General features: G+C 48.5%; 1 protein-coding gene across 3 annotated transcripts in view; it reads left to right on the top strand.

The window, feature by feature from the left end:
* NSF (N-ethylmaleimide sensitive factor, vesicle fusing ATPase) overlaps positions 1 to 27,929 on the top strand; it is a 78,238-nt gene that overhangs the window by 41,403 nt on the left and 8,906 nt on the right. For all 3 annotated transcript variants that reach the window (XM_041398958.1, XM_041398959.1, XM_041398960.1), the window contains exons 9-19: positions 6,390 to 6,589; positions 9,355 to 9,520; positions 9,849 to 9,923; positions 11,610 to 11,797; positions 14,724 to 14,819; positions 15,385 to 15,541; positions 16,694 to 16,827; positions 18,141 to 18,207; positions 18,397 to 18,476; positions 25,956 to 26,090; positions 26,889 to 27,002. In XM_041398958.1, coding sequence (XP_041254892.1) covers positions 6,390 to 6,589; positions 9,355 to 9,520; positions 9,849 to 9,923; positions 11,610 to 11,797; positions 14,724 to 14,819; positions 15,385 to 15,541; positions 16,694 to 16,827; positions 18,141 to 18,207; positions 18,397 to 18,476; positions 25,956 to 26,090; positions 26,889 to 27,002 — 1,412 coding nt within the window. The remainder of the gene's footprint in view (positions 1 to 6,389; positions 6,590 to 9,354; positions 9,521 to 9,848; positions 9,924 to 11,609; positions 11,798 to 14,723; positions 14,820 to 15,384; positions 15,542 to 16,693; positions 16,828 to 18,140; positions 18,208 to 18,396; positions 18,477 to 25,955; positions 26,091 to 26,888; positions 27,003 to 27,929) is intronic.

Genomic DNA, 27,929 nt, shown 5'->3' with positions numbered 1-27,929 from the left:
GAGGCATTCTGTTGGAAGTGTCTCTCTGAGATGCTGATTTATTTTCATTTCTAGCACATTCCCTCAGAAATGGATAAATGCCCGTGTCATAAATCTCATTATTGCCTCCTGATAGATGTGTGCACTGAGCTCCTCAGAGCCAGTGGGATGTGCTGGGGAATCACTTTCCAAAGCTCCATGGAGAACTTTACTTTGTCTTCTCTTTCCAGTGGCAAAGGATTTGATAAATCAAAACTCTGACCATTGAGAAAATAAAAATTCTGGTTCAGGTGTGGCCCTTTCCCTGCTCCAGCTCTGAATTCAAAGCAGACACTCTGGGCTTGCAGCATGAGAGGGAAATTCCACCCAGCTCTACTTTTAGGGAAATTTTGCCTGAATGGCAGGTGAAGTCTGGGAACCCTGAACTTCCTGTAACCTGCCCCAAGATGAATGTGCAGAGATAAAAATCTCCCTGCTGTGCTGGGGCCTTACCATCCATGCAGGTTCCTGGTGGTGCATCTGAGTGATCCAATCACACCAGAATGCTTTGATTTTAATTAAAAGGGGAATTACACTCCCAACTAGAAAATCCCTGTTATACTATATCAGTTCTTCTGATCTCTCCAATAAATTGAAGAGGGAGAATTGAACAAATAAACTTTATCTTGTCTTTGGGCAGGTGATGTTCTGGGTCAAAACAGAGTTTGACTTCCATTGGTAGCAGCAGTAACTCCCATTCTCAGCAGTTTTTATGAATTTTCCCTCATATTTTGTTTCCCATATTGGTATGTTTGAGTTCCTGTTAATGCCCCTATTCAGCCTCTAACTGTCATTGAATGGCATAATTTAAGGCTCAGGTTACAGCAATGACCTTTTTTTGGAGCTCATCAAATGATGAGCTGAACTGGTTGGAGATGTCTGCACAGCTGTAATTTGTGTTTAGAAAGATTCTCATAATAGTATTGACATTTGGGCCACATTGGTGAAATCAGCAGAGGAGAGATAAACTTAATCAAAATTCCTGTGTGGTGCAGAGGATCCCACTGTGATTTGAGAGGTAACATTTGTGATTTGTCATCACCTGTCTATTTTAATAAAGTCCTGCTTATCCTTAAAACTTTGATTTTAGCCAGGTGAACGTGGCTGTAAAGGGAAATGTCCGCTGGAGTAGTTTGTGGCAGTTTTATTTGAAGAGGAACTAATTGCTTTGGGGTCAGGAATGTTCTGCCACCTGACCCAGACCCTGCTCTCAGTGTTGCCCATTCAGTGGCAACCAAGTCTTGCAGCAGGTGGTCAGAGATGTCCTCAGGGTGCAGGGAGGGGGGGCTTGGGGAGCTCAGAGAGTCACTTGCTGGGATTTCTCTGAGAAAGACTCCAGGACCCAGCTGGAGCTGTGCCAGGGGAGGGCTTGGTTGGGTATCAGGGAAAGGTCCTTTCCCCCAGAGGATTGGGGATATTTGGGATGATTTTGCTGTGGAGTCATAGTTTTTTTTACCTTTGGAAGAGGAAAACCCAAAGCTCCAACCCACAGGGTGAGGATGATGATCTGGGTTTTATGTTCCTTTTATTGACTTAATATTGAACGATTGCAAATGGTCTGCAGAAAGTTGAATTTTTATCCATTTCCAACCTCACTTGGGGTTTTCCAGAGGGTTTGGGGTTGGATTTGGGATGATTTCGCTGTGGGGCTGTGGATTTTTTGTCTTCCTGGGTGTGGGATTTAGGGAGGAAAACCCAAGGTAAGGTGCTCAGTGTGGATTTTATGTTCCTTTTATTGACTTAATCTTGAATTACTGGGCACTGCCCAGGCTCCCCAGGGAATGGTCCTGGCCCTGAGGCTACCAGAGCTCCAGGAGCCTTTGGACACCACTCCAGGGGTGCCCAGGCTGGGATTTTGGGATGTCTGGGCAGGGCTGGGACTGGATTCTCCCTGTGGGTCCCTTCCCACTCAGGGTACTCCATGGTTCCTTTCCTTTTCCCTTGAACAGGAGGAAGGTGAACATTCTGGGAGCTTTCTAAGCAGATTAGTCCAAGCCAGTTTGTGTTCTGTGTCCCAGTCTCCCCGTGGGAGATGAGATTCTGGGTGTGGGGTGTTCCAGCTGAGGCCACAGAGGGGGATGTTGGTGCTTCTCAGGAAGTTCAGATTTTTTGGACTGTGGGAGAGAAGCTTCTGAGGGATGTAACTCAGTTGTACTTCTTCTAGAAGAGAGATTGGGAGCTGCAGGAATCTCAGAATCACTGAGATTGGAAAAGACTTCCAAGACTGTGGAGTCCACCCTGTGCCTGATCCCTTCCTTGTCACCAGCCCGGAGCACAGAGTGCCACATTCCTTGGACAAGGGTGTTCCTGGGAGACCTCCAGGGATGGGCACTCCAACCCTCCCTGGGCAGCCCCTTCCAAGGCTTGACCATCCTTTCCATGGGGAAATTCCTCCTGATGTCCAACCTGAGCCTGCCCTGGTACAGCTTCAGGCCATTTCTCCTTGTCCCGTCCCTGTTCCTGGGAGCAGAACCCGACCTCCCGGCTGTCCCCTCCTGTCAGGAGCTGTGCAGAGCCAGAAGGTCCCTCCTGAGCCTCCTTTTCTCCAGGCTGAGCCCCCCAGCTGCCTCAGACACTTCTCACAGGACTTAGAAGAAAACCAGAAGAACCAACCAAAACCAGACTGTTGGTGTTTGTGTTGTGAACACCCTGGCACAGCCACTCCCTGCAGTACCATGGCCCTGCCTGGCTGGGCTGGGAGCAGAGCCCTGACCTGCCAGAGCCCTTTGGTGGCCTCTGTAGCCCTTTGGTGGCCTCTGTAGCCCTTTGGTGGCCTCATGCTGGAGCCCAGGAGCTGTTGGAGCATTGCTGTGCTGGGATTTCCCTGCAGAGATCACTTGTCAGCACCACCCTGCCTGGTGCAGTTTGGTTACAGAGGAGATCCTGTTCCCCCATAAGCAATGCCCTCATGACAGGGATTGACAGAAAGAGCTTTTAATTTATCTGTTCTTCACTCCCTTCCCTGTGAGATTTGTCTCCACTGCCAGTTTATGTTGTTTATGCTTTTGACTCACAGATGCCTCAGTGCTGACTCATGAGTTCTTAGCCACAGCTCTGGATTTCTGTAGTAAATTTTTATCTGCAGAGGAGCCCAGCAGGATCTCCCAGCTTTATTGCTGGGCTTACCCAGTGCAGCACTGCTGCTCTCTGGGGTTTGGGAGGATCAGCTGCTCCTCATGGCAGTGTCCTCCTGGAGCTTCACTGTGGTGAATGAGCAGCCAGAGAGAGGGGGAAGAGAGTGAGGGGTCACAGGAATTAAGTAATATTGAGCAGTTGTTCAGACAGAAATCAATTCTTTATTGCCATAACCTTCAGGAGTAAGTGAAATCACAGCAGAGGGTTGGGAAGGTGATAAGGGGTAAGTGTTTGTCCTTTACAGGCAGAATTGCCCTGAGGTGTGAGCAGCCCTGAGGGCTCTGTGGGATGGGCTGGGCTTACCATGGAGCTGAGACAAGCCAGACACCAGCAGGGAAGTCATCCTGTGGGGTGACAGACAACTCCATGTGCTCAGGCTCCTTAAGCCTGGCAGAAACTGAGCTCAGGTCCCCTCAGTCTGAGCTTGGGGCCATCAGTTTGCTGCCTTTTGTTGATTTTGATTTTAATGTGCATCCTGAGCACTGCAGGGCTCTTGTTGGGTGGGTCACATTCTTAAAGAAGTCAATCCACAAGAATGGAGTAAAAAATAGATTTTCATATATTCATTAAAAAATGAAAAAAACCCTCTGAGTCCCACCATTCCCAGGACTCCTGAGGCCACTGCTGACCCATGTCCCCTCTCTCCTCTGAGGCTTTCCCTGAGCCTGGTGCTCAGGGTTCAGAACCTGGTGCTGATGCACCATCTCCTACTGCAGGGTTTTCCAGCAGCAGCTTCCAGGCCAAAGGTTTAGTCTGTGCAGTTAAAGGAACAAAACAAACCTGGTTGTGGACAGGGGCTGGTCCCACAACCTCTCTTGGCAGTGTGAGGTAGGGCATGGGAAGTTGAGGCACAAGGATGTTCAGAGACAGCATAGTGATAAAACATGTGGGGCTCACAAGCTGTATATCCACAGTTCCACAAATCCTTCAGGGAAACTCTTCTTATTCACCCTGCAGCCTCTTCCAGGAGCTGTGAGGACACCTGGGACACGTGTGCCTGTCACTGGCTGGGATGTGTCCAGCCTCAGCTTGCAGCAGTTGCATCCCCTCTTTCCCTACAGGAGGGAATTTAAATACACAGTGTCCAAAATCTTGTTATTTGAACAAATTAGAATATTTCAGGTCTTTCTAATTACAGCACTTTGGGTTGATGGTGCTGGTGTTTCTTGGAAGATTTTTCAGTTTTCTCAATATTTATTCTATGAACTCGCAGCCAGAACTGGATGTGTGATATGGGACTCACCAAAGCCCAGTGCAGGGGTAAAAAGTGTGGCATTATCACACAATATTCCTCATTTTCTCTTTGAAGAATTAAATGAGTGTGTTTGACCTGTGTCTGCTTTGCTAGGGGTGCAGGGTGTAAAAAACAGTATCTGCAGTCCTTCTCTGCCTGGGAATTCAGCATCCCTAGAACCTCCTCTTGGTGAGAATTCTGTTATTCCCACCTTTCCCAGGGGATCTCTGGTGCTATGTGTTCCTGACCAGGAGTTACAGCTTGGTGTGGCTGATGGATGGAGAACACTTGAGTTGTCCTAGAGGTTGTTTTTCCTTGGCACATCCCTGGGATGATGCTGATCCAGCCTGTGTTTGAATTTCTCTGACAGCAGCACTGAGCAGAGCTCAGGCCCATCTCTGCCAGCTCCCTGGAGAAGTGCCTCCCTCAGTGCTCTGGGGCTGTCCCCATCCTCCCTCAGCCCTTATGGTGCCTCAGGTTTTGGCTTTTCTATTTTTCAGGTTCTGTGCTGCTTTACTGTGTGGGTCTGGGCTTCACCTGAGGGGATGGTGAGCTCTCTGCACAGAGCAGGGAGACAAAACAATTCCTGCTCCAGCTGGGGACCAAGGACAAATGATCCAAATCTCAGCCCAAGAGCAGAAACAACGTGGGCTGAAGAGAGAAAAACAAGCAGGATGGGACTTGATAAACTAAAGCTGTAATTGGACAATTAACTCCAGTATGCAAATGGATCAGAGCTTATAAAAGTGAGAGACCCTGTGAGCAGTGGGGCATTTTGTGACCATTTTGGGTTCACCTGGGGTGCAGCCCTGTATTGTAAATGCAGGGCCACCGATGAAGGAAGGAATGATGAGGAGGACTCCATCTTATCAGAAGGCTAATTTATTTATTTCTTATACTATATTATATTAAAGTATACTATACTATACTAAAGAATACAGAAAAGATACTTACTGAATGCTAAAAAAATAAAAATAAAACTCGTAACTCTTTCCAGAGACCCAACACAGCCTGGCCCTGACTGGCCAATGAGTGAAAACAACTCACACCAGAATCCAATGAAACAATCACCTTGGGTAAACGATCTCCAACCACATTTCACATGAGCACAACACAGGAGAAGCAAATGAGATAAGAACTGTTTCTCTTTTCTCTATGGTGCCTCTTGCTGCCTTTTCAGCTTCTCAGGAGAAAAACCGTGGGCGAAGGAATCATGAGATTCCAGAGAACATGAATGCCACAGCCCTGGCTGAGCTCTTGTGCTGCCCAAAGTGGATCTGTTGAGGTCTCCTAATAAATCTCTACAGTAAGAGCCTGGATGAGAGATGTTACAGCAGCCCAGGGTCGTGGGTGACAGAGCCTGTGCCTCCAGCTGTCAGCTCCAGCTGCAGGCAGGCCTGGAGACCCTTAGCTTAGGTTACAAATGCATTATATACTTTGCTGAGCATCTTAGTACAGTAGAACCAATCTATACCTTAACTTTTATCTATAGCCTATCACAACTACTATAATTACCATATTCATCTCACTATTCTCCAGTCACTAACAGTTAGTACATTACAGTTTAAGCTAGAAGTTGTTTTTCAGTTTTCTTGCAGTGGAAAATTTGGAGTCCCTTTTTGTACTTGGAACATCAGCAGGCTTGTTTGCCTGTGCTATCTTTCTGCTTGGTAAAAACACTTTCTTGTTTGAGGTGGGTTTATCCTTTGCCCTAAGTCATAAAAACCCCTTCTAACTAATACACCCTTTGCCTCCTTGGTTATCCAGTAAGACTGGCTCAGCAGTTCTTTTTTTCTATATGAAAACTTGCTTTCATTTCTATTCCTTCTTCAGATTCTGCATTCAAAAATCTTTCTGCCAAGCATCCATATCTGTGAAATATGAAATACGAAATATTTTTTGGTGAAACTTTCATCCTTCCCAACACCCTCCTTTATTCTTTAGCTCCTCCAGTCTCTGTTCTAGGCCAGCCTTCTCAAGCATCCCTTCCCTGTCCTTGCAGGCTGCAAGCACGTGAAGGGGATCCTGCTCTACGGGCCCCCGGGCTGCGGGAAGACGCTGATGGCGCGGCAGATCGGGAAGATGCTCAATGCCAGGGAGCCCAAGGTGGTCAACGGGCCCGAAATCCTCAACAAATACGTGGGAGAGTCCGAGGCCAACATCCGGAAGCTGTTTGCTGATGCAGAGGAGGAGCAGAGGAGGGTGAGGACACACAGGAATGGGGGTGGTGGGAATGAGACCAGGGTGGTCTTTGTGAGGGTCCCCAGGACGAGGGAAGAGATGAATCTGACTCCATGTTCTCAGAAGGCTGATTTATTATTTTATGATATTATATTAAAGAATACTATATTAAAACCATACTAAAGAAATAGAGAAATGATACAGACAGAAGGCTTAATAAGAATGATAATAAAAACTTGTGACTGACTCCTCAGAGTCTGACACAGCTGATGGTGATTGGTCATTAAGTAAAAACAATTCACATGAACCCAATCAAACATGCACCTCTGGTAAACCATCTCCAGACCACATTCCAGAGCAGCAAGACATGGAGAACCTGTGGCTTCTCAGCTGCCCAGGAGAAAAAAATCCTGGTGAAGAGTTTTTTCAGAAAATATGACAGTGACAGACCAGGAGAGACTGGAAAGGGTCTGGAATCTCAAAATTACTGCTTGCATTAAAGGCAGAATTGTTGGAACCCTGGTTGCTGAGAATTTCAGACTTCCTGTACTGACAGACTCTGACCCCAAGAGAACACTGCATTTGAACTGAGGCCGTGCAGAAAGCTTCCAAAATTGAATAATGCAGCTGAGATTATAGATGTGTAGTTTAAATAGAAGTGTACATTATCACATAGTAGAAAACTTAGAGTTTAAGGGTTTAGAATATAGTAACATATATATATATATATATGTATATAAACGAGATAGAGGTTTTAGAGAGGAGGCTAGTCCTTCTTCACCTTCTTCTTCATAGGTTTAGGTAGTATTGTGTGATTAGATAAAAAAGTCTGCATTGCAGACCATGGATTAAAAGTAAAAATCATTAGGTTAAAAGTAAAAAAAAGCTATTGGGTTAAAAGTAAAAATAATTTCAGTGTAATTTCTTAATTAGACAGTTTATCCTTAAAAGACCTTATAGAGAGAGACAGCTCCATTTTTTAGTTTGTTAATGTGAAGTGCTGTAGAACTCACAGTTTGTGAGACTGTAATACAGATAAGAACTAATAAACATCTAAGTCTGAACAAGAAATAACACCTCACTCATTTAATTCCAACCCTAACAAAAAGAAAATAAGACTCAGTACAGGGTTACTGCTTGGCTTGGGATTATGGTTGTTCCTGGTGAGTTGTGGAGTATTGGTGTTGTGCAGGCTCACACTGTCAACTGTGGAAGCAGCCTTGGGAGCTGGGAAGGCAGCTGGGCTCCAGCCAGCCCTGCAGACAGGGCCAGTGTGCTGAGATTCCCTGCACAGTAATTTGGGAGCAATACAGCAGTGCCCACCCTGCTTGCTTTGGGGTCATGTGCTGTCACCTTCTCCAAAAGTCCTTAAAACTCAGATTGTGCAAATTTTCCTCTGTTTTTAGTTGCTTTTTTTTTTTTTTTTTTGGTGGGAGAGACATAATTGAATCTGTTTGGATTTTTCTTACTAAATGAAGCTGGCACATAAGCTTTCAGGTTTTTAGGTTGCAGGCATATCGGTATGTTACAGCACTTGAAGTGTTATAATCAATACATGGTTAATTTTTCTCAGCAGAAAACTAATGGTTGAGAACAATGTCTTGAAACTAGAAAACTTTGAAACTGGAAGTGAGGATAAAGATTCTGTTTTTTTTCCAGTGATGTTTTTTATCCATTGCTTTAACTGGCTTTCAAAACCCCAATCTTTAGTTTCTTTAGTTAGTACTTCTTTCATGTGTGCTATGGTAATTTTTCTCTGCTGTGGATCACTTGATCTTGATAGATTTTTTGATGAAGAAAATCAAATGTCAGACTAGTCACAGTTAAATACAGGGAAGTCTTTTTAGAAGTCATTAGCAAATGATCCCTTAATTTTATTCAGCTCACAAGACTCAGATTTTGGTGGTGACTTGAAATAATTTCATTTCTTCAGCAGAAGGTTTATTAGGCAGTCAATCAGCTCTGTGTGGTAACACAGACCCACGTGAGCAATCTCCTGCTCCCTGATGGCTGCAGCATCTCTGGGAGCTGCTTTCCCTTGGCAATAACACACCTGTTAAAATCCACTGGATATGGGCTGCAGGAGCTGGGCCTGATGACAGCTGGGAGATTGAAAAGGTCTCCAAAAGGTTGGCATTGTGCTGCCTGTGTCTGGGGCAGATTGCCAGGGCCAGCACATGCACCCAGTGATAACATGGTCTGCACTGGCCACAAAAGATGTTTTAGAGGTGGAATTTGAAGGGAAAAAGCTTCATAATGCAGTCACAAAAAGTATCCTGTTCTCTTAGCAGCTGCAACTGCCTCACCCCTGAGTGAACGTGGAAATGGCAGTTCTGGGGCTGACTGGGCTCCTTAAAAATATCATCAGCAAAGCTGCTCTGGCAAGCTGTGTGTTTACCAAGTTCAGTCCAGCCTGGGGTGTTCCCACCCTGGTGCATCCCTCCCTCCACAGACAAGCCTTGTTCCCTGTCCCTGGTACCTGTCCCTTTCCCAGGTGCTGAGTGCTGGCACCCTTTGAGCTTTGGCCTTTGCTTGGTTTGCTCAACCTCATGTTCTTCCTCGAAACCTGTGTAGCTGCAAAGTCCTGAGTTTGGGCAGAGCCCCCTGAGCCCCCTGATGTGGAGATGGGGCAGGATGTTCCCATGGAGAGGGGTGAGATACACACACACAGGTGTGATACTGAGCACACAGCGAGTCTCAGTGCTGTGTCAGTGTGGCTGAGCTTGGTGTTGATTTTGGATTGCTCTCAGCAATCTGTGACACTCCTGACACACTCTCTCCCACAGCTTGGAGCCAACAGTGGGGTGCACATCATCATTTTTGATGAGATTGATGCCATCTGCAAGCAGAGGGGCAGCATGGCTGGCAGCACTGGCGTGCACGACACCGTGGTGAACCAGCTGCTCTCCAAAATCGATGGCGTGGAGCAGCTCAACAACATCCTGGTCATCGGTAGGTGGGACTGCCTTGCTCTGTCCTGAAGGCTGGCTGGGCACTGCTGGGGTTTGCCTCACTGCAGGGCACCTGAGGAGCAGCATCAGCAGCAGGTTTAAAGGGAGGTGCTGCTGTGGTTGGCAGATATTGCTGCTTTCAGCAATTTCCTTATCTAGTTTTTGATAAGGAGGGTGTCACAGTTTAGGGAAACCTGCAAGGACTGATAGAATTGATGTATCAGCCTGTGGGGGAGTGGGGCTGCTCCTGCTGTGCTTGTCCTGCCCTATCTCTATGGGCTGTACCAGGAAGCTCAGGTAACAGTATTTTGTTTTAACTTTGCCTTCAGGAATGACCAACAGACCTGACCTGATTGATGAGGCCCTGCTGAGGCCGGGGAGGCTGGAGGTGAAGATGGAGATTGGTAAGCACACTGCAGAGCCCAGTTCCTCAGCTCCTTGGACCTAGAGCAGCAAAGCAAATACAGATCCTAATGTGAGCAATCCCCAGCATGGCTCAGGTGCTGAACTTCCTGCAGCTCCCTCCAGAACACCAATTAAATCAGACCAATAAAGCACCACTTTGGACTTCCCTACTGATAAACCTGATCTGAGTTTCTGCCCAGCAGAACAGGCAGGGATGGGCAGGCAGGACCCTGAATATTTGTGTGAGGGAAAGGAAGCAAATAATGGTACAGATCATTGCTGGGTGGAAATTGCAGGAAGGCCAGGAGAGAGCAGTGGGTGAGCTAAAAGTGGGCCAAGAGCTTGGTTTGCCATTTCATCTGGCAGCTGGAAAAGCAGCTGTCTATCAGTAGCTAGAAAGGGACTTTTGTAACTCTGCACACCAGTGCAGGGTAAATTAGGGAATATCTGATCATGTAGGCTTTATTAAGAAAGTAAGCCCAGATCATCTTAGATTCATGAGAACAAATCACTGGCTTTGCATTTGAGGTCAGAATTTGGTCAGTGAAGGTTATGATGGAGCCTAAAGGGTGCCTGGCCTGGGGCTCAGTGCTGAGGTGACAATTCCCTGAAGAAAGATGGAGTAGAGAACAGCCTGGGACTGCTGGAAAGCTCAGTGATCCTGGAAAGAACTATCAGGTGACAAGGACTGAATGCTCCTGGGTACTCTGCGTGTTGTAAAATGTCTTTTCACATCCCCTCCACACAAACACTGATCAGTGCAAATACCAGATTCCTGGAGCAGAGGCTGGAAGGGGCTGGGCACAGTGGGGCTCAGGGTGATGAGCCAGACTGCCAGGTTACACTGCTAAGAGTAAGATCTTCTGTGTCACCCATTGTGGGCTTCAGAAATGACTTGCTAAGGTGCAGGCTGGGAAATGATCACCTCAGCTGATGAAAAGAAACATTTTATAGAATTATATGAACCATGTGAAGAGGCTCTGGATTTTGGGAGAGTAAACTTTCAGTTGATTCAGTAATTAGTAGATGTGACCCCTTGGGAAAGGGCACTCAGGGATAGAGGGGCAGAACAGATTTTACCAGGGTCTGTGATGACAGGGCAAGGAGCAGAGATTTTTAATGGACAGAGGGCAGGGTCACATGGGATATAAGGGAGAAATCTGTTATGGACAGGGTGGGCAGGCCCTGGCAAGGGTGCCCGGAGCAGCTGTGGCTGCCCCTGGATCCCTGGCAGTGTCCAAGGCCAGGCTGGACAGGGCTTGGAGCAGCCTGGGACAGTGGAAGGTGTCCCTGCCATGGGAGGGGAGGCACTGGGTGGGCTTTAAGGTCCCTCCCACCCAAACCATTCCATGGTAATTGCAAGATGGGAGCTGAATTGAGGGATGCCAGGGGACTGACCAGATTGTCATTCCTGGTGTGGAAATCTGATTGCAGCCAACTTGGAGGAGCCCTGAGGAAAGAAACTCAACCTTGTGCTGTTCTCCCTGGTTTGGTGGTGACACAGTTCAGTTTAGCAGTTAATGTAATTGAATGTTCTCAGTGCAAAGCATCATCAAATACCCTCATTGTGAGTGCAAGCTGCTCGTGTTGGGAAGGGGCCTTGGGAGGAGGGGACACTGAGGGGAGGGCCTGGGGATTTGCAGTGCTGTGCTCAGGGGGTTGGGGGTGTTCTCTTCCCATGCCAGGCCTGCCAGACGAGAAGGGCCGATTCCAGATCCTGCACATCCACACAGTGAGGATGAGGGAGCACCAGCTCCTGGCTGAGGATGTGGACATTGGAGAGCTGGCAGTGGAGACCAAAAACTTCAGTGGTGCTGAGCTGGAAGGTTTGGTTCGAGCTGCTCAGTCCACTGCCATGAACAGACACATTAAGGTCAGTCTCCTGCTGGGGCAAAAAAGGGAAAATAATTATGTTTGGAATATGGAATGTTTACTTCCAACTGGAAAGGAGCCTATCAGTGTACCTTAGGAGGTGAAATTCATGTGGGCACCACCTTTTTCCCTGTGCTTTTCTTTTGTTCTGAATTCCCTCTTCCCTCTCCTGCCCTCCAGGTGCCTCTTGCACAGCTTGGTGGGGTGGAAGGGGTGGTTTTTGAGGATGTTTTGCTAAAAACTGAAAGTCTTTAGCACAGTTTGTGCATTGGACCCAGGAGACAAGGTGGGAATTAGAACAGCCATTTATGGGGAGGCTCTGCTGGAGCCTGAGCAGCTCAATGTATTGATAAATGTTCTGTAAGGAGGGGGAGGTTATCATCTCAGAGCTGGTTTGGGGGCATAAAGACAAAGGTCACCAGTGGAGAGCTGCAGGGGGCATTTGGAAGGATGCCAGTGAATTTTGGGTGTCCTCTGGGAGAGAGAATTCAAACAGGTGGAGGCAGGGATGTGGACTGACCTGATTATCACCTGGGGTCAAGTTCTTGGAGCTAGAATGGTCTGGAAATCCCAGCTCAGTCCTTGTCAGTGAAAATAGCAAAATAGCAAGGTTAGAATTTACCAGGAGAGGTAAAGAGCAAAAGTGGGGCTGTGATTACATCATGGATCAAATCCCTGGTGTACTGGGATCGTGCTGGAACCAGGGTGTGGGATGGCAGCAGAGGATCAGAGGTCCAGGAGGGTTTTCTTTGGAAAAATGGTTAAACTCAGATTCCTCAGCCCAAAAAAGCATGGGGAAGGGTCGTGGAGAGTGTGCTGGGATCAGGGAATGGGGATGGCTGTTCACTGTTTCCTCATGCAAGAGCCAGAAGAGCAGAGATGTGCTTTGTGTGGAGAAGTGTTCCAGCCTTGGAAGGGACCCTCTGCTCCAAATCTAAATTCAGAGGGTTTTGTAAAAAGCCTTCCATTGCAGATAAGTGCTGACATGGTGATCACCCCACGTCCTCTGATTCATGCAAGCTTCCCAAGTCCCTCTGTTATCTGGGAACACTTCCCTGCCCTCCCAGTCCCACTGCCTGGGGGGGTCAGTGTGCCTGCAGGAGGGAGCTCAGGGCCGTGAAATGTCAGGGCTGGGAAGGCAGATGCAAAGCTCAGTATTCAGTGGTGTTGAAATATGAGATGATGAGGTGGTGAGGAAGGACCTGAGGCACAGCCCCTGCTCCCCTGGCCAGGCTGGGGGCAGCTCCTGCAGGGAGAAGCCCTGGACATCAATCCCACAGCACAGGGACTGTAAAAATCTGCTCAGCCTCAAATGTCAGGAGTGCAAATCACACTTTCATTTAAGTGAGAAATCATTTGCTGCTTAGACTTTTGTATCTCCTGGGAGTGCTCCTTCTAAAGGAAAAATTACTCTTCCTGCTAATTAGTCTTGTATAACCATAATACTTGACAAGTTATTGTTTCATATAGCAAAAAACCACAAACATCATCACTTTCTCATTTTCTTGTGCTCTGTCTCAAAAAAAAACCCCAACAAACCAGTGCTTCTGGATTCTTCCCTTTGCAGGCAAAACATTTTCCTTAAATAATTAATTTTGCTTATAGTTGATGTTTTGTCAGTGCTTGAGCTTTGGGTGAGTTTGGGGAGCGTTGGTGTTTTGATCTATTCCCTGCTGTGCCAAGAAATCATGTGGGAAAAAAGGAGATGGCAATGTGCAAATGTGAAAGAGCAGTCCCCTCCTCTGGGGTGCTTTGTGATCCACATCTCAGTAATGTATGGATGTGTTTTTTCCACATGGGAAGTAGCCACGTGTTGTTTTGCTTTTCAAGCACTTTGACATAGTAATTTTGGGTAATATTCTTTATTCTGAAATTGCTTTTAGCTAAATGAAGCAGCAAAGTACTTTATTCTTTCCTACAAGTACTGAAAACTTAAAATATACATCACAGGCCTGACCTAGTTTTCAGAAGCACCTGTGAGAAGCAAGAGCACGAATGGAAAATGAAGGGGCATTGTCTTCTGAATCATTTAAACTCTTGTGATTATCTCTCAAAGTGTGAAAAATTAAAACACGAGCTCATTAAAGGCTGGGGAGGTAAGAGCCCCCCTGGTTTTAAGTGTGCAACTTCAGGAATTTATTGAGTGTTTCAGGTACCTTCATCTCCCTCTGCAAAGTAGAAAAGTGATCACCTGTACTAAAGATGCCCTCAGTTGTTTATTTGGCATGTGTGTTTGTGCTTGGTGGGTGTTTTTGGGAGGAGGGACTCTCATTTCAGCCATCCTCTGGCTGCAGGTGTGTGTCTGGCACAGCAGGATTGCCCAGGCTGGGGTCCTGTGGTGGCTGTTTAGGGGCTGCGTTTGCTGCTCCTCAAGACAAGCACCATGTCATTATTTTTATTGTTATTTTTCCTTCCCGTGCTCTGGTGCACTCTGTTCTTGCAGGTCCCTGTTGGAGGAGAATGTCTGAGACAAGTCTTTGAGGGTTAAATGTAGTTTATTTGTCTTAGTTCCCAGCTCCAAAGGGTACCTGTGTAATCCCAGTAGGTTCTAGAAGTTTGAACTGGGCTGAGGTCAGTCCCACACTGGCACCAGTCTGAGCCTCACTGACTCCTGCTTTGCAGCACAGCAGCAGCAGGGGTGGGCCAAAGCTTCAGTCCTGTTCTTAGCTGGGGTGACTTCTCTGAAATGGGGGTCACAGAGCTCCTCTGCACTTTAGCATCACCCACTGGGGTGGAACAGCTGCCCTGAGTGGATCTGTGGGGCTGGGATGTGGCTCTTGGAGGTGGGCATGGTTCCAGGGGTACCCAGCAAATGCCCCCACAGAAACATTTTTCTTACTGACCCCACAGGGCTGGGGCTGCGGAGGGAGGCTGGGGGGGAGCTGGGTGGTGCTGCTGCACCTCAGTGGCCTTTATTGCCTTTCTAGGCCAGCAACAAAGTGGAGGTGGACATGGAGAAGGCAGAGAGCCTGCGAGTGACCAGAGGAGATTTCTTTGCATCCTTGGAGAACGATATCAAACCAGTAAGTGAGCACTGTGGGGCTGCAGGAGCAGCCACCAGTGCAGTCATATGGGAGGGACACTTCCTTTGGGGTCACGCAGCAGTGGCATGTCCTGTGTTGTGAAGGTGGGGAGCTCTGAGCTCTCTGTGTGCCTGTTGCTGCCCAGAGGGTCATACAGAGAGCTAGAACAGATAAAGAACAGCTGGGGGTTTCTTCTCCTTGTCACAGCTTTCCCTTTTAGGCCACTCCAGTTCCTGGGTGACAGCTTTACCCTGGGCTGTTGGAGGAGGTTTAAGCCTCATTTCTGGGAATTGTCTCCACACAGTGTGGAGTCAGTACGCACTGGTAACCTGCACTGACTAGAACTGCTTGTGAGGGCCTATGAAAAGATGATTCTGAACATGCCTGGTCTCCACCTGTGTTCAGCCCTCTGAGCTGGAATGCTGTGAGTCACCAGGGGCTGTGGCTGTCTCACTTCAGCATCTTCCAGAGCCTTGCTCCTGGTCATTTTTATTTAATTGTTTCATGGTTTTTCAATGAGATGAAAAATTTTTTTGCTGAAAGAAGTGTTCCCTCACTTCTACAGGCATTTGGAACCAACCAGGAGGACTATGCCAGCTACATCATGAATGGAATCATTAAGTGGGGGGACCCAGTGACGAGGGTGTTGGATGATGGGGAGCTGCTGGTGCAGCAGACCAAGAACAGCGACCGCACTCCCCTGGTCAGCGTCCTGCTGGAAGGTACAGCTGGGGGAAACAGCTGGGAAATCCCCTCTGGAGACTGCTCCTGCTCACCTCTGACATCCTGCACCTGCAGGAAACACCTGGGGGGAGAAATGGAACTGGGCTCTTTCAGTTTGCTTGGGTGAAACTGCTTTGGATATTAAAACTGTCTGCTCAGCCAAAGGGATCCTGTGGTTGGAATAAGGGAGAAGGGAATGTACCCAATGAATAACCAAATGTACCCAGTGAATAACCAAAATGTACCCACTAAATAACCAAAATGTACCCAGTGAAGAGCCTGCATTTGGCTGGTTTACAGTGGAGATGTCTCTAGCTGAGTCAGTTGTCTAAATTCTCTTTGAAGTCACTGGAGAGCTCATCAGTGCAATTAGCTGAGTTCAAACAGCCACATTTGGGTGTCTCTGTCAGTTAAAGGTGGATCCCCTCTATCCAGACTGTTACTGCCTAAGGAGAGTTTTCAGATATTGGAAACTGGTTCCAGTATCTGTGTTAAAAGTTTTGGAGGAGAATTTGTTATGTTGGAGTAGAATTTGTTATTTATCTCTTCCCCTTTTCCTTTCCCAAAGTCCAAAAAGATGCATTACCACTGTTGCTTGTAGTATGTAGCTTTGGAGTTAACCCTGAGTAATTTCTTGTGTTAGTGCCCAGCAATTTCTTCTGTCCCTCCAAATTGATTCATGTTGGCCACATGGATTCAGGTGTGTCTTTGGTCTCTGAATTATCCTGGTGTGAATTCAGACAAATAACAAATTGTCTTTGCCAGTGTTTCCCTGGTGTGCCTGCTGCTGGCTTGTTTGCCAAGGTGCCAGCAGAGATCATACTGAGACAGGACATAAGCTCAAGAAATTGATCCAAAACACAAACTCACACATTTTGGTGCCATGGCTGCTCCTACAGAAAGTGTAATGTCCCCTTTTGTGTCATGGCACATCAGTCTGCATATGCTCAAGTAGTTCCATTAATTGCCTTCATGTGGAGGATTGGGTTGCACCAGGAGTTAGTGTGTTCCTTCTGCAAGCAGGAAAAACATTCATTTCACACTGCAGATGCCTCTGGATGGAATTCAAACATACCCTAAGTATCATTCACACTGAGCATTGTCAGAGCTGTTTCCTCCCTTGTTTATTCCTTGTTTGTCCTTTGCTTCAGGACCCCCCCACAGTGGGAAGACTGCTTTAGCAGCAAAAATAGCAGAAGAATCCAACTTCCCCTTTATCAAGATCTGTTCTCCTGATAAGATGATTGGGTTTTCTGAAACAGCCAAGTGCCAGGCCATGAAGAAGGTACGTGTGTGTGGTCCCCTGTGCCTGGTGACAGCACAGTTCTGGTTCTCTCCTGAAGGGAAAGGTGAATTCCCTTTGGGATGGTATTTTCAGCTCTCTCTAGGTCTGGAAATCCTGCATGTATTAATTTATAAAGTTGAATGTATCACAGAATTGTAGAATGGATTGGGTTGGGAGGCTCCTTAAAGCCCATCCAGTGCCACCCCTGCCATGGCAGGGACACCTTCCACTATCCCAGGTGGCACCAAGCCCTGCCCAGCCTGGCCTTGGGCACTGCCAAAGATCCAGGGGCAGCCACAGCTGCTCTGGGCACCCTGTGCCAGGGCCTCCCCACCCTCACAGGGAGGAATTCCTTCCCAATATCCCACCTAACCCTGTCCTCTGGCAGTGGGAGCCATTCCCTCCTGTCCTGCCATGCCTGTCACAATGTTTTTGTGGCACTGGCACTGGAAGTGTCTCAGGGAAGGTTTCAAGTCTGGCAAACAGTGCAGGAGAACAGATCTGGGATGAGGAGGTCTGGAGCTCTGCCTGTGGAGGGGGAGCCAGGAAGGGCTTAGGGCTGCACGTGGGGGAACAGATATTCCTGAGTGGGACTGGGACCCGTTCTGAGGTGGGGTCTTCAGTTAAACATGAGCTGAATGTTACTCTGATCACATTGGTGCAGGGTTGTAGAGCTTGTAAGGGAAGGAAGGTTCTTAGGAGAAGCAGTGGAGATCCAGTTTGTGACTTGGATCCAAAAGGAGCCTTTGGATTCACTGGAATCAGGGTTTGCTGGAGGCAGGGCTGCAGCACCACTGCTGTCCTGAGTGCTGCCTCCTGCTCACACCCAGAGCTGTGCAGGGCACTGTGCTGCTCCAGCAAGGGTGACTGGGGCTGAGGTCCACACCTGAGTCAGTCTCTTCTCCCTGCAGGCTGCTGTTCTGCACAGTGCCCAATATCCAGCCTGAGGAGAAAATCTTCACAGTTGTGTTACAGCTGGGGAGGTTCTCTGTGTGTGTGTCACATTATCAGTGTTGCCCCAGCTCCTAAAACAGAGGAATGGTGCTGGTTTCTCCCTGGCTTCCAGTGAACCTCAGGGCAGCTGCTTGTTGCCAAGGGTGGGGGGTGTAAATGAATAAATGAACCAAATTTGTGGAGATGGCAGTGTTTTATTGTCTGCAGGGAGCCTGATCTCTCATTACCCACCTGTTTCATTCTCAGATTATTCCTCTCAGTGCTGCTGTGTTCAGCTGAACCCACATCAGCAGGCCCAGCTGTGGCTGTCACAGTCCTGTGGCTGAGGTTTAACACTGAGTTATTTCACTGTTTTTCAGATCTTTGATGATGCCTACAAGTCCCAGCTCAGCTGTGTTGTTGTGGACGACATTGAGCGACTTTTAGGTGAGTCAGGAGGAGGGAGAGCTGTGCTGGCTGCTGCAGAAATATTGATGTATTTGCAATGTTGAAACATTGAAAACTGGAAATTATCTGGAACCATTTACTGCAGGGCCATTAAACTGGTTTTGATGCAGTGAAGTGCCTTAAATGTGTATCTGCTCCATGGACATTAAAATGAGTTTTTCCTTTCAGATTATGTCCCAATCGGACCTCGCTTCTCCAACCTGGTCTTGCAAGCCCTTCTGGTGCTGCTGAAGAAAGCCCCCCCTCAGGTAAGGCAGGGATGGGACAGTGGGACTGTCCCTGTTCCTGCAGGAATGGACAGTGGGAGCTCTGTGGCTGCCTGAGAGCTGCCAGTGGTGTTAAGGCTTTGTCTGAGTCAGCCGCGTTAATCCCAGCCTGCTGCTCTTCATTCACTTGGACATTTCTAGGATAACCACAAGGGATTCAGCTTGAAATATCTAATTACTGGGGGCTGTATCTTCTGCAGTTAGTCCTAAAAATACTGACTGAGGAAACCAGTTTAACCTTCACCGTGTAAAGCTGAATTGTGCCAGCTGTGCCCTCTGAGGAGCTGTTCAGGCCAGATCCACCCCTGGCTCAGCCACGTGCTCCCTCTCTATTTATAGATCAATTTCTGTGTAATCTGTGATTGTGGTTGTCAGGGGTTTAATTTGTTCTTAACTTGAAATGATCAGGTGTTAATTACAATGACTGAGGGAAGCTTAAGATCTTGTCTCTCGTGCTGATCCTGTCTGTTTGCACTTTGTGGCTAGATGAGATTTAGGAACATCACAAGTGCTGAGGGTTCTGCAGCTCGTGCTGGGTGAGACAGGCAGGCTGAGCCTCCTTTCTTGTTTGCCATTTTCCTGTCCTTCACTGCCTTTTTGCTCTGTGTGTCAAAGATCTGCATGAATAAATAACATCCTAACAGGAACACCTTGAAAGTTGATGTGAGGAAAAAGCAGAGAAGCACAGTCTGGGTGAAGTCAGTTTTTTGTCATGTTTAATATCCTGGCACAGGAGCCTGTGTGTGAGTGTTGTTTTCATTAGAGAGTTTGGTGAAAAGACCTTTCAAATCCAGGACTTTGAACTAAATTGTAATGCCACAGGCCCTGAGTTCCCCGTGTGACTGTCAGCCTGGGAGAACAAAGATTTTCCCAGTGAGCTTTCTAGGCCATGTGAAGTCTGTAACACAACAGCATCCAAGTTTTATCACATGCTTGGAACAGAGCAGCTGCCTGTGTGCAGCAGCACAGCCATTCCTGGTCCCCTCATCTCCTGTAATCACTGACCTGCTGCAGGCTGTTCCACAGTGCCAGGACATGGCTGTTCCCAGAAATCAATAGGGAAAACAGAACTTTATTCGGTTCAGCTTTCACAGGAACTTAAAGTATTAAATTGTCCATTTGCCCATTGCATCCTGAATGTGTGCTGCTGCTGGGCTGCCCTTTGGGTGGCACCTGGGGCTCCCAAGAGCAGGACACAGGCTGCAGCTCACAGATATTTGCCAAGTTTGCACTTGTTGCAGAGATTTGTGCTCAGCAGGGTTTGAAATGCCCTGGGGGCTGGGAGACTCTGCCTTGACAGCCAATATTATGGTGAGTTAAGCCATAAATTGTTGGAGGGTAGAGAGTGAGTTTGCTGAGGAAATGTCACTGGTTGATTGATCATGTGGGGTTTTATTTATTTATTTATTTATTTTTTAAAAGTGTCCAGTGTTTGCTTTGTGGGAATCAGGACATGGGGTGAGCTGAGCCCTGCTCTGGCACTTCTGGGGACAGGGCTCTTCCTGGTGTGTTTGTAGTGAGTTCCCTGGGATAGCCATGGCATGTGGGGATCTTGGCCATTTAAAAACCCAAAGCTGTATGTAAGAAATAGAGTTGTGCAGGAAAGACCTTTTCTGCTGTGACAGTTTACTGTGAAAAAGGTTGGATTTGGGCATAGAGACTCCTTGGGGGTTTTGAACTCAAGTAAGGAACCAATGATGAAATAATCCTGAGGGTTAATCAACACCTTCAAGTCCCCTCTGAGATTCCAAGTTGCCTTGAGGAGCAGTTTCTTTGGAGGGAATGGCTGATCTCGGGGTGTTGCTGGAATTTGAGGTGGAGGTACAGGCTCTAAGTGCATCAGCAGCATCAGTGGGACTGACCTGCATGGGGTCAAAGCACTGTGGATTTCTGTGGCACTGGGATCATGGTTTAGCATCATTCCTTGTAAAAATGGGATGTCCTGGGACATCCCTGTGCTGAGAGGAATTCTTGGCAGGATGCTGGGGAGACAATACCTGTTACCCTTTGCTTCAGTGTTTCACTCGTGGGGGGGCACCTGAAATACTGAGCTGATTTAAAAGAATCTTTGGGCTGGGAGGGACCTTATAGCCCATCTCATTCCACCCCCTGCACTTCCAGGTACCCAGGGCTTCTTTGGGAGTTCCATTCCAGGGCCTCCCCTCCCTGACAGGGAAGAATTTCCTTCCAATACCCATCTGTCCCTGCCCTCTGGCAGGGGGAAAGCGTTCCCCCTTGTCCTGTCACCATGGCTGCTCCCACTGCTGTGGCCCAGATTATGAATTCACTGGGGTGTCACGTCACTTGCAGGGATATTCTTGATGTGCAAGCAGCTCCCTGCAGTCACTGCAGGCTCTGTGTGGAAGAGAAGCATTTCTGGGATGAAATGTTATTAATTATGCATCGAGGTGCATGTCTGTGTTGAATTGAAGCTGCCTCTCAGGCTCCACTTTTCCTGCCAGGCTGGATTATTGGAACGTGGTGTGGGAAGGGCAAACACTTGAAGGTTCTGGTTTTCTTTTGAGGGTAAACACTTTAGACTTTAAATAAACTAGAAACCTCTCTGAGCTTGCTTTAAATTGCCAGTCACAGCTCCTGCTTGTGGTTCCACTCAGCAGTGTTAAATAGTGCTATCTGTTACTGCTGCTTCAAGAGGACTGAAAACCATTGCATTTTGTTCAGCATCTTTTTTTAAACCAATTAAAAATCTTTTCTGAAATGCCTTGAAGAGAAGAAAATAAACCATGTTCTCTTGGGTCTTTAATTCAATCACGTTTGCCTGTGTTGTGCAGGAGCAGGGACTGGGGGATGGAAAGGCTGAAAAGGGCTGTCTCAGCAGGGAGCCAAGCAGGAGAAAAAGCCTTCCCTGAGAACTGAGCAGCAGCAGCTCCCAAAGCCGGGGCTGCTTCATCTACATGCAGAGTCACACGGGGCTGGAGGCTCTCCCCAGCCCCACCGAGGTTCACATGTGCCTCCCTGCTGCTTCCCAACAATCGGCCTGGGAGGGAAGGAGGGACCCTCAGCATCCCCAGCTAGCCAGAGCGGGCTGGGCAGGCTCAGGGAATGTCTGCCTGGGCAAGGTGCCCTCCAGGGAGCACCCACTCCTGGGGCTGCCCTTCCACTGCTCCCAGAGCCCCCAGCCCCTTCCCTCCCGGGAACACCCACTCCTGGGGCTGCCCTTCCCTCACTCCCAGAGCCCCCAGCCCCCTCCCTCCAGGGAACACCCACTCCTGGGGCTGCCGTTCCCTCACTTCCAGAGCCCCCAGCCCCTTCCCTCCAGGGAGCACCCACTCCTGGGGCTGCCCTTCCCTCACTCCCAGAGCCCCCAGCCCCTTCCCTCCAGGGAACACCCACTCCTGGGGCTGCCCTTCCCTCACTCCCTGAGCCCCCAGCCCCACTTTAAAGGTCAGATTCATGCCTTGGGATGTCCTTCCATCGCTCCCAGAGCCCCCAACCCTTCTTCTTGAAGGGAGACCCTCTTCTGGAGCTGCCCTTCCACTGCTCCCCAGCCCCTTTTCTCACTGGGACACTGGAGGCTTTGAAAGTTACAGGGAAATAATCTCCTTGTTTGATGTAATCCCAGATGCATTCCTGATTCCACATCAGTTGGTGTGAATTGGAAGCAATTCCAGTCACCAGTGATGTTAGTTTTATGTGCACAAACCTAGGGAATTATGTTTCTCCCTCTGCATGTGAGGAATTCCCAAGACCCCAAACACAAGGATAAAGGTGTACAAGGGTCCTGAGCAGCTGGTGGGTGACAGAGGCACCTCAGTGTCACCAGTGCCTGCTTCCAGCAGAGCTCAGGCTCCCCTGGCCTGGGGCTGGCTGGATTTGCTGAAATTCTGTAGGTGGGGACTCCACTGAGGTGTTGAGGCTGCAGCTGCTCACAGCAGGGTCTGTAACTGTGTCATGTTCTGATTCCCCCTGGGCAGGGATGTGCTGCCTGCTGGGAAGTGGCTGCTGTGGTAGAGAAATCCATCCTGGAATATTTAGTTGGTTCAAGAGGCTTCTCTAAGTCCCACAGTTGTGTGCATGAGAGCATCCTTCAGTCAGGTAAAACCCGTGCAGCAGAGGGGTCAGCTCTGGGCTCATCCTCTCCTGGAAGGCAGAAGGGCAGGGCACACACCTCTGTTCTGTCCCCCTGTCAGCACAGAGGGAACTTGGGCTCCAAACTGGGGCACTTTGCCTAAAAATGGACAGGATGAATTCAAGCCTAAGGCTGTGCCTGTGTGTGGTCTCTGGTGATGGAAGAACTGGGCTGGAACTGCCCTACTTGTGAATCTGACACCAAATCATCTAAAGCTGTTCCTCCTTCCCTGGTAATTTACTCACATGTTATGCCTGATTTTTGGAAGTTTGGATTGAATCCTGATTTTGTGTGGGCTGAACACGTGGCACATTGCCTTCACCATGGCTGCTGTAGAAATTAAGGATGAAAAAAATGAATTTTTCTGAAAATGGGACTGCATCATCAGTACATGGAGCCCTGTGCTGTGTGCTCTGGGATGACCCTGCAGGAGCAGGGAGTGGCACCCTGGCCCCTTCCAGCCTGAGCCATTCTGGGGTCCTGGAATAAGAACAAATCCCAGGAAATCAGTGCAGAGGAGCTGGGTAAGGGCAGCTTTTTCAGTCTGATGGCTTTTCCTGCTGCCTCCATAACTCCTGGGGCAAGCAGTGCTGCCCTGGGGGTTCTCACTTGTTTGTTGGGTTGCCTGAAAGTTGGAGAGCTTGAGGGACTCCTGCCCTGTCAGGTCACTGTGGCTGCTTTCCAGGGGTCAGGTTTAAAGCAGGGAGTTGAAGGCATGGTTTCTTCTTAGGAAAGCAGGGAAAAATCAGGATCTTTTGGGTGGAGCTGTTAAAAATTTGAAGCACTTCTACAGAGTAGCCATCTGTTCTGAGGAGCTCCCAACCACGTCAGTGGTTCAGGGACCTGGGAATAGATTTTAACAGAGATATCTAAAAATTGCTGATGGATCTGCCCTCTGGAAACTCATCCTGGTGCTTTTCAACCTTGTTAAGCCTTTCCATTCTTAGCACTGTGCGTGCCTGAGTCCAGCTGGCTGTTGGTGAGAGCAAACCACCCTTTAGTTCAGTTTATCTGATGTTTGAGAATTCCTTGTTGTGCTCCCTTGTTTCTGTGATGATGAGCAGCAGTCTCTCCCTCATCCCCTCTACACCAGCTATGATTTTATAAACCTCTCTGTTTTTATCAAGGATCTATTTAGGGAAGTTATTCCCCATTTCATCCCCAGTGCTTTCTCTATTCCAGCTAAACAGAATCACAGAAACATGGAATGGTTTGGGTTGAAGGGGACCTTAAAGCCCCCCCAGTGCCTCCCCTGCCATGGCAGGGACACCTCTCACTGTCCCAGGCTGCTCCAAGCCCCATCCAGCCTGGCCTTGGGCACTGCCAGGGATCCAGGGGCAGCCACAGCTGCTCTGGGCACCCTGTGCCAGGGCCTGCCCACCCTCCCAGGGAACAATTCCTTCCCAATATCCCATCCCTGCCTTCTGGCAGTAGGAAGCCATTCCCCCTTATCCCCAGTCCCTCTCCAGCTCTCCTGGAGCCCCTTTAGGCCCTGCAAGGTGCTCTAAGGTGTTCCCAGGCCCTTCCCTTCTCCAGGTGAACACCCCCAGCAGGGAAATGATGGATTTGGAAGTTGTATTTGGAACAGGAAGGAACTCCTGGATTCACATGGCAAAATGATGGATCTGCTTTGCGCTTTTCCTGTTCTAAATCTGTCCCGGTGGTCACACACAGAGTGAGATTGAGCTGGTGTTCCCACAGAATTCCCACAGGGACCAATGCCAGTGGTTCCCTCAGTGTCCCGGGGCTTTAGAGCCCTTTCTGTGTGTGCAGCCATCTCCCACTGCCCTGCTGCCTTTGGGTCTAGCTGACTCGGGGTGGCAGTGGCCAGCTTGGCCAGGGAATGTTTGCTGGATGAGTCCAGAAAGTGGGCAGCATTCCTGGGAACAGGAATGTGTTATCTGGGCTCCAGCAGCTGGCCAGGAAAGGCTGAGAGTGACATCAGTCATGGACACCTGAAGTGCCAGCAGGTAGAACTCCCCTCACTGTAGCATTTCTGTGCTGCCTGTGTCCTTTCCTGGTGAAACTCCAAGCTAAATTCCATTTTTATTGTAATCAGGCACAGACTTCATTAGTGTATGAGAGCAGCATCCCTCAGGCAGCCTCTCTGAGGTAGTTATCCCCTTGATTGATGCCTGATCAGTGTGCCAGGCACTGTGCACATGCTGGGAGCTATATTTGGGGAACAGACACTGCCTGGGTGCAGCTGAGTCGTTTTTTCCCCTCTTAAATGCTCACAGTTCATGGGAAACTGTTATTAGCACAACCCCTTGCCCAAGCTGTTCAGTATTTTGAGAGTTCCTTACAGTAATGAACAAGTTTTTAGGAGAACCACTTGTGAAGCAGATGGGTCTGGGTGTTCAGCACTTGCAGGAGGGTTGTTCTGTGTTTTGGAGGCCTCAGTCCTGGTCAGGAGTCTGTCCTTGGCTTTCTCTGTGCCCTGGTACCTCAGCTGTGTAGAAGTGAAGCTGTCTGGGGAGCCTGGGCAGTGCCCAGCACCCTCTAGGTGAGCACTGGACATTCCCTTCACTCCTGGAGCCCCAGCCAAAATTCTTGAACAGCAAAAGAGGGGGAGTCCTTGGCCAGCCAGGCCCCTCCCAGCCCATGGGCTCCCTGTGTGCTGGGACAGAAAAGGAACTGATGATCCTGCCTGACAATCCCAGCAGCTCCTGCTACCATCCAGTATTGATCAGTGTCCAAACCCTGCTCAGGGAAATTCAAATAGCAGTGGAAAGGGCTCTGCAAGGTGAACAATCAGCAGTGGATTTGCATTTGCAGCTGATGTTTTCCACAACTTGCTCTATTATTCATAAACCCTGTTATTGCCTGGGCTGACTCTGTGCACTCTGCATTGGGAATTGGAGCCTGCTGGAGTGGGCATGTCCTGTACAGCTGCAGGGGGAAGGAACACAGGGACTCACAGCAGCCTCTGCTCAAAAGCCTGAGCTGGAAATGCGCTGGAACTGCGTGTGCAGGAGCAGGGAATTCACTGTACCCACAGATTCCTGAAGACAGGCTGTTCCCCCGAGAAGTCATTTGTAATTCAGCTTTTGGGAGTGGGAGTTTGCTCAGGCTTTTAAATTTAATGAAGATCCAGCTATTTATAATGCAGGGTTCAGAAGGAGCTGTGAGTGTGGTGGGGCTTTGTGCACCATAATTCTTGGACCCTGTTGGTGGCATTGCTCCGAGAGCTGATCCTGGTCTCCTGTGGCTGCTGTTGGCGACTTCAATTAATGACAGATTTAATCCCATTAATTTTGTTTGAAGTGGGTTTTTAAATGGCCATTTATCATTTGTAGTTAGCTGAACCTTCCCCAGGCTGGTTCTCTCCAGGTTTTCCTTTCCTGACTGTGGCTCCCTTGCCTGGACAGGGCCGCAAGCTCCTGATCATCGGCACCACGAGCCGCAAGGACGTCCTGCAGGAGATGGAGATGCTGAATGCCTTCAGCACCACCATCCACGTGCCCAACATTGCCACAGGGGAGCAGCTCATGGAGGCTTTAGAGGTGAGCAAAAGTTCAAGGATGACAAAAGACTCCAGACTTGAGGGATTTTGCAGTAGCTGTGTCTGGTAACACCACCCTGCTTGTCATCATGTCATAACAGAGCAGTTCTGAGGCTTTTCAATTTGCTTTTTCATGAATTAAATTAAGGCAAAATTAGAGAACAGTAGGTTTGGGGAGAGGTTTGTGGTCTGGATTGAAGCATTCCAAGGGCAGGGAAGTGGGTAATGAGTATAATTGGGACACTTAAACTGAATGTGCCCAGAGGGTGCTCTGGTGAATTGGAACAGCATCAACTGAAGGTGTTTGGTGCTGAGGAATTAAAAGTTCTTTATAAATTCCTGCCTTCAGTGTCCCCTTATTCTGTGCCCTAGTGGGAGTTGTGGTGAGTACTGATGGCTGTTAAAATAAACTGAACAGGCAAATCTTCGGTGCCATTGGCAAACCTGTCCCAAGGTGGTGTCACCGAAGCCTGAGAGACACAGACACTCCTGCAGCAGGTGTGGAAACTCCCTGTGGCTTGACCCATTGTGTCTACCCTTGTAGACCCTGATCTGGAGAAGACCTGGAGTACAGCATAAAAGCACAGCACGAACTGTTGGATAAGGGATATTATGGAAAAAAAACCATGAGGGAATTAAAGAATTTTTTGTGTTTTGCCTTGTCTGAGATACATTGCAACAAATTGTCCCTCTCAGCTAGTAAATGCTTCTAGCTTTCCATTCCCTTTCTCCCAAGGTAGGTACCATTATTCCTACTCTGTCTCCTGTTGTTGATTTTTTAAAATGATTTTCCCCCCAGCTCCTGGGTAACTTCAAAGACAAGGAGCGCAGCACGATTGCTCAGAACGTCAAAGGGAAGCCGGTGTGGATCGGCATCAAGAAGCTGCTGATGCTGATAGAAATGTCCTTACAGGTAGGAGTGGTTCTGGGGAGGAAGGTCTGGGGTCCTAGAGCAGTCCTGGAGGTTCCCTTCTCTGCAGAGCCCTGGTGTGGGTGGGAGCCTTTGCATTGGTTTAATTGGGAAAAGCGTTGCAGTGAGGGGAAATGTTCAGAACAAAGAAATCACCACATTTTGGTCCACAGAGATCTTTAAATCCCCCCCTCGTGCCCATGGGCTGTTCAGAGTTGCACTTCAGAGCATCTGGCTATGGGAGGGGTTGGATTAACTCACCTTTCATGGAATTTCTTTTCTCCACCCAGCATGATTGCAGATAGCAATCACCTCAGTTTTTTGTTTTGTTTTGTTTTTTTTTTTTTTTAAAGAAGAAGGTGCCTGTGCAGGTGTATGTGCTCTTTCCCTGAAGAAGATAAATCTGTCAGGCTGTTCAGCTGCTCTTCTCTTTATTTACCACTTTCAGCACTTTAAAGAAAATAATTGCAGAGGGTAGAACTATGCAGCTCTGAGCCCTCCCCCGCAGCAGCACCCATGCCTGGAGCCAGCCAGCAAGCTCCTGCTCATGCTGACACGGGCTGAGGGTGCAGCCCTAATCCTCCCCTGACATCCCAGTGCTCCCCCAGCCCCCCCTCTGTCCCATCAAATGGATTTAGTGCAGCTGAGTGAGCTGTTCTCAGATCTCCCTCGCAGAGGCAGGGCAGAAGTGAAGAGACTTGTAGTTCAGAGCAGACGAGTCGTGTACCCCTCTGTTCACTCCTCACAATTCTGTTAAAACTTGCTCAGCACTGGGGATGTGCTCTGACTGCATGTCACCTCAGGGAATAAAGTCATTTATCTAGATTACTTTTTCCTCTTCTTCCTTGGCTTTTAATTCCATACCTAGAGGCAAGTCAGTAAGTCATTGCTCACACGTATTAAATGTATTTAAGGGGTGCTGGCCTTCAG

The sequence above is a fragment of the Onychostruthus taczanowskii genome, unplaced genomic scaffold (assembly GCF_017590055.1).
Source record: "Onychostruthus taczanowskii isolate IOZ18803 unplaced genomic scaffold, ASM1759005v1 scaffold151, whole genome shotgun sequence".
In the NCBI taxonomy this organism is placed as follows: Eukaryota; Metazoa; Chordata; class Aves; order Passeriformes; family Passeridae; genus Onychostruthus; species Onychostruthus taczanowskii.
Note: the sequence above shows the minus strand (reverse complement) of the source record. Positions and strands in the feature narration are given on the sequence as shown.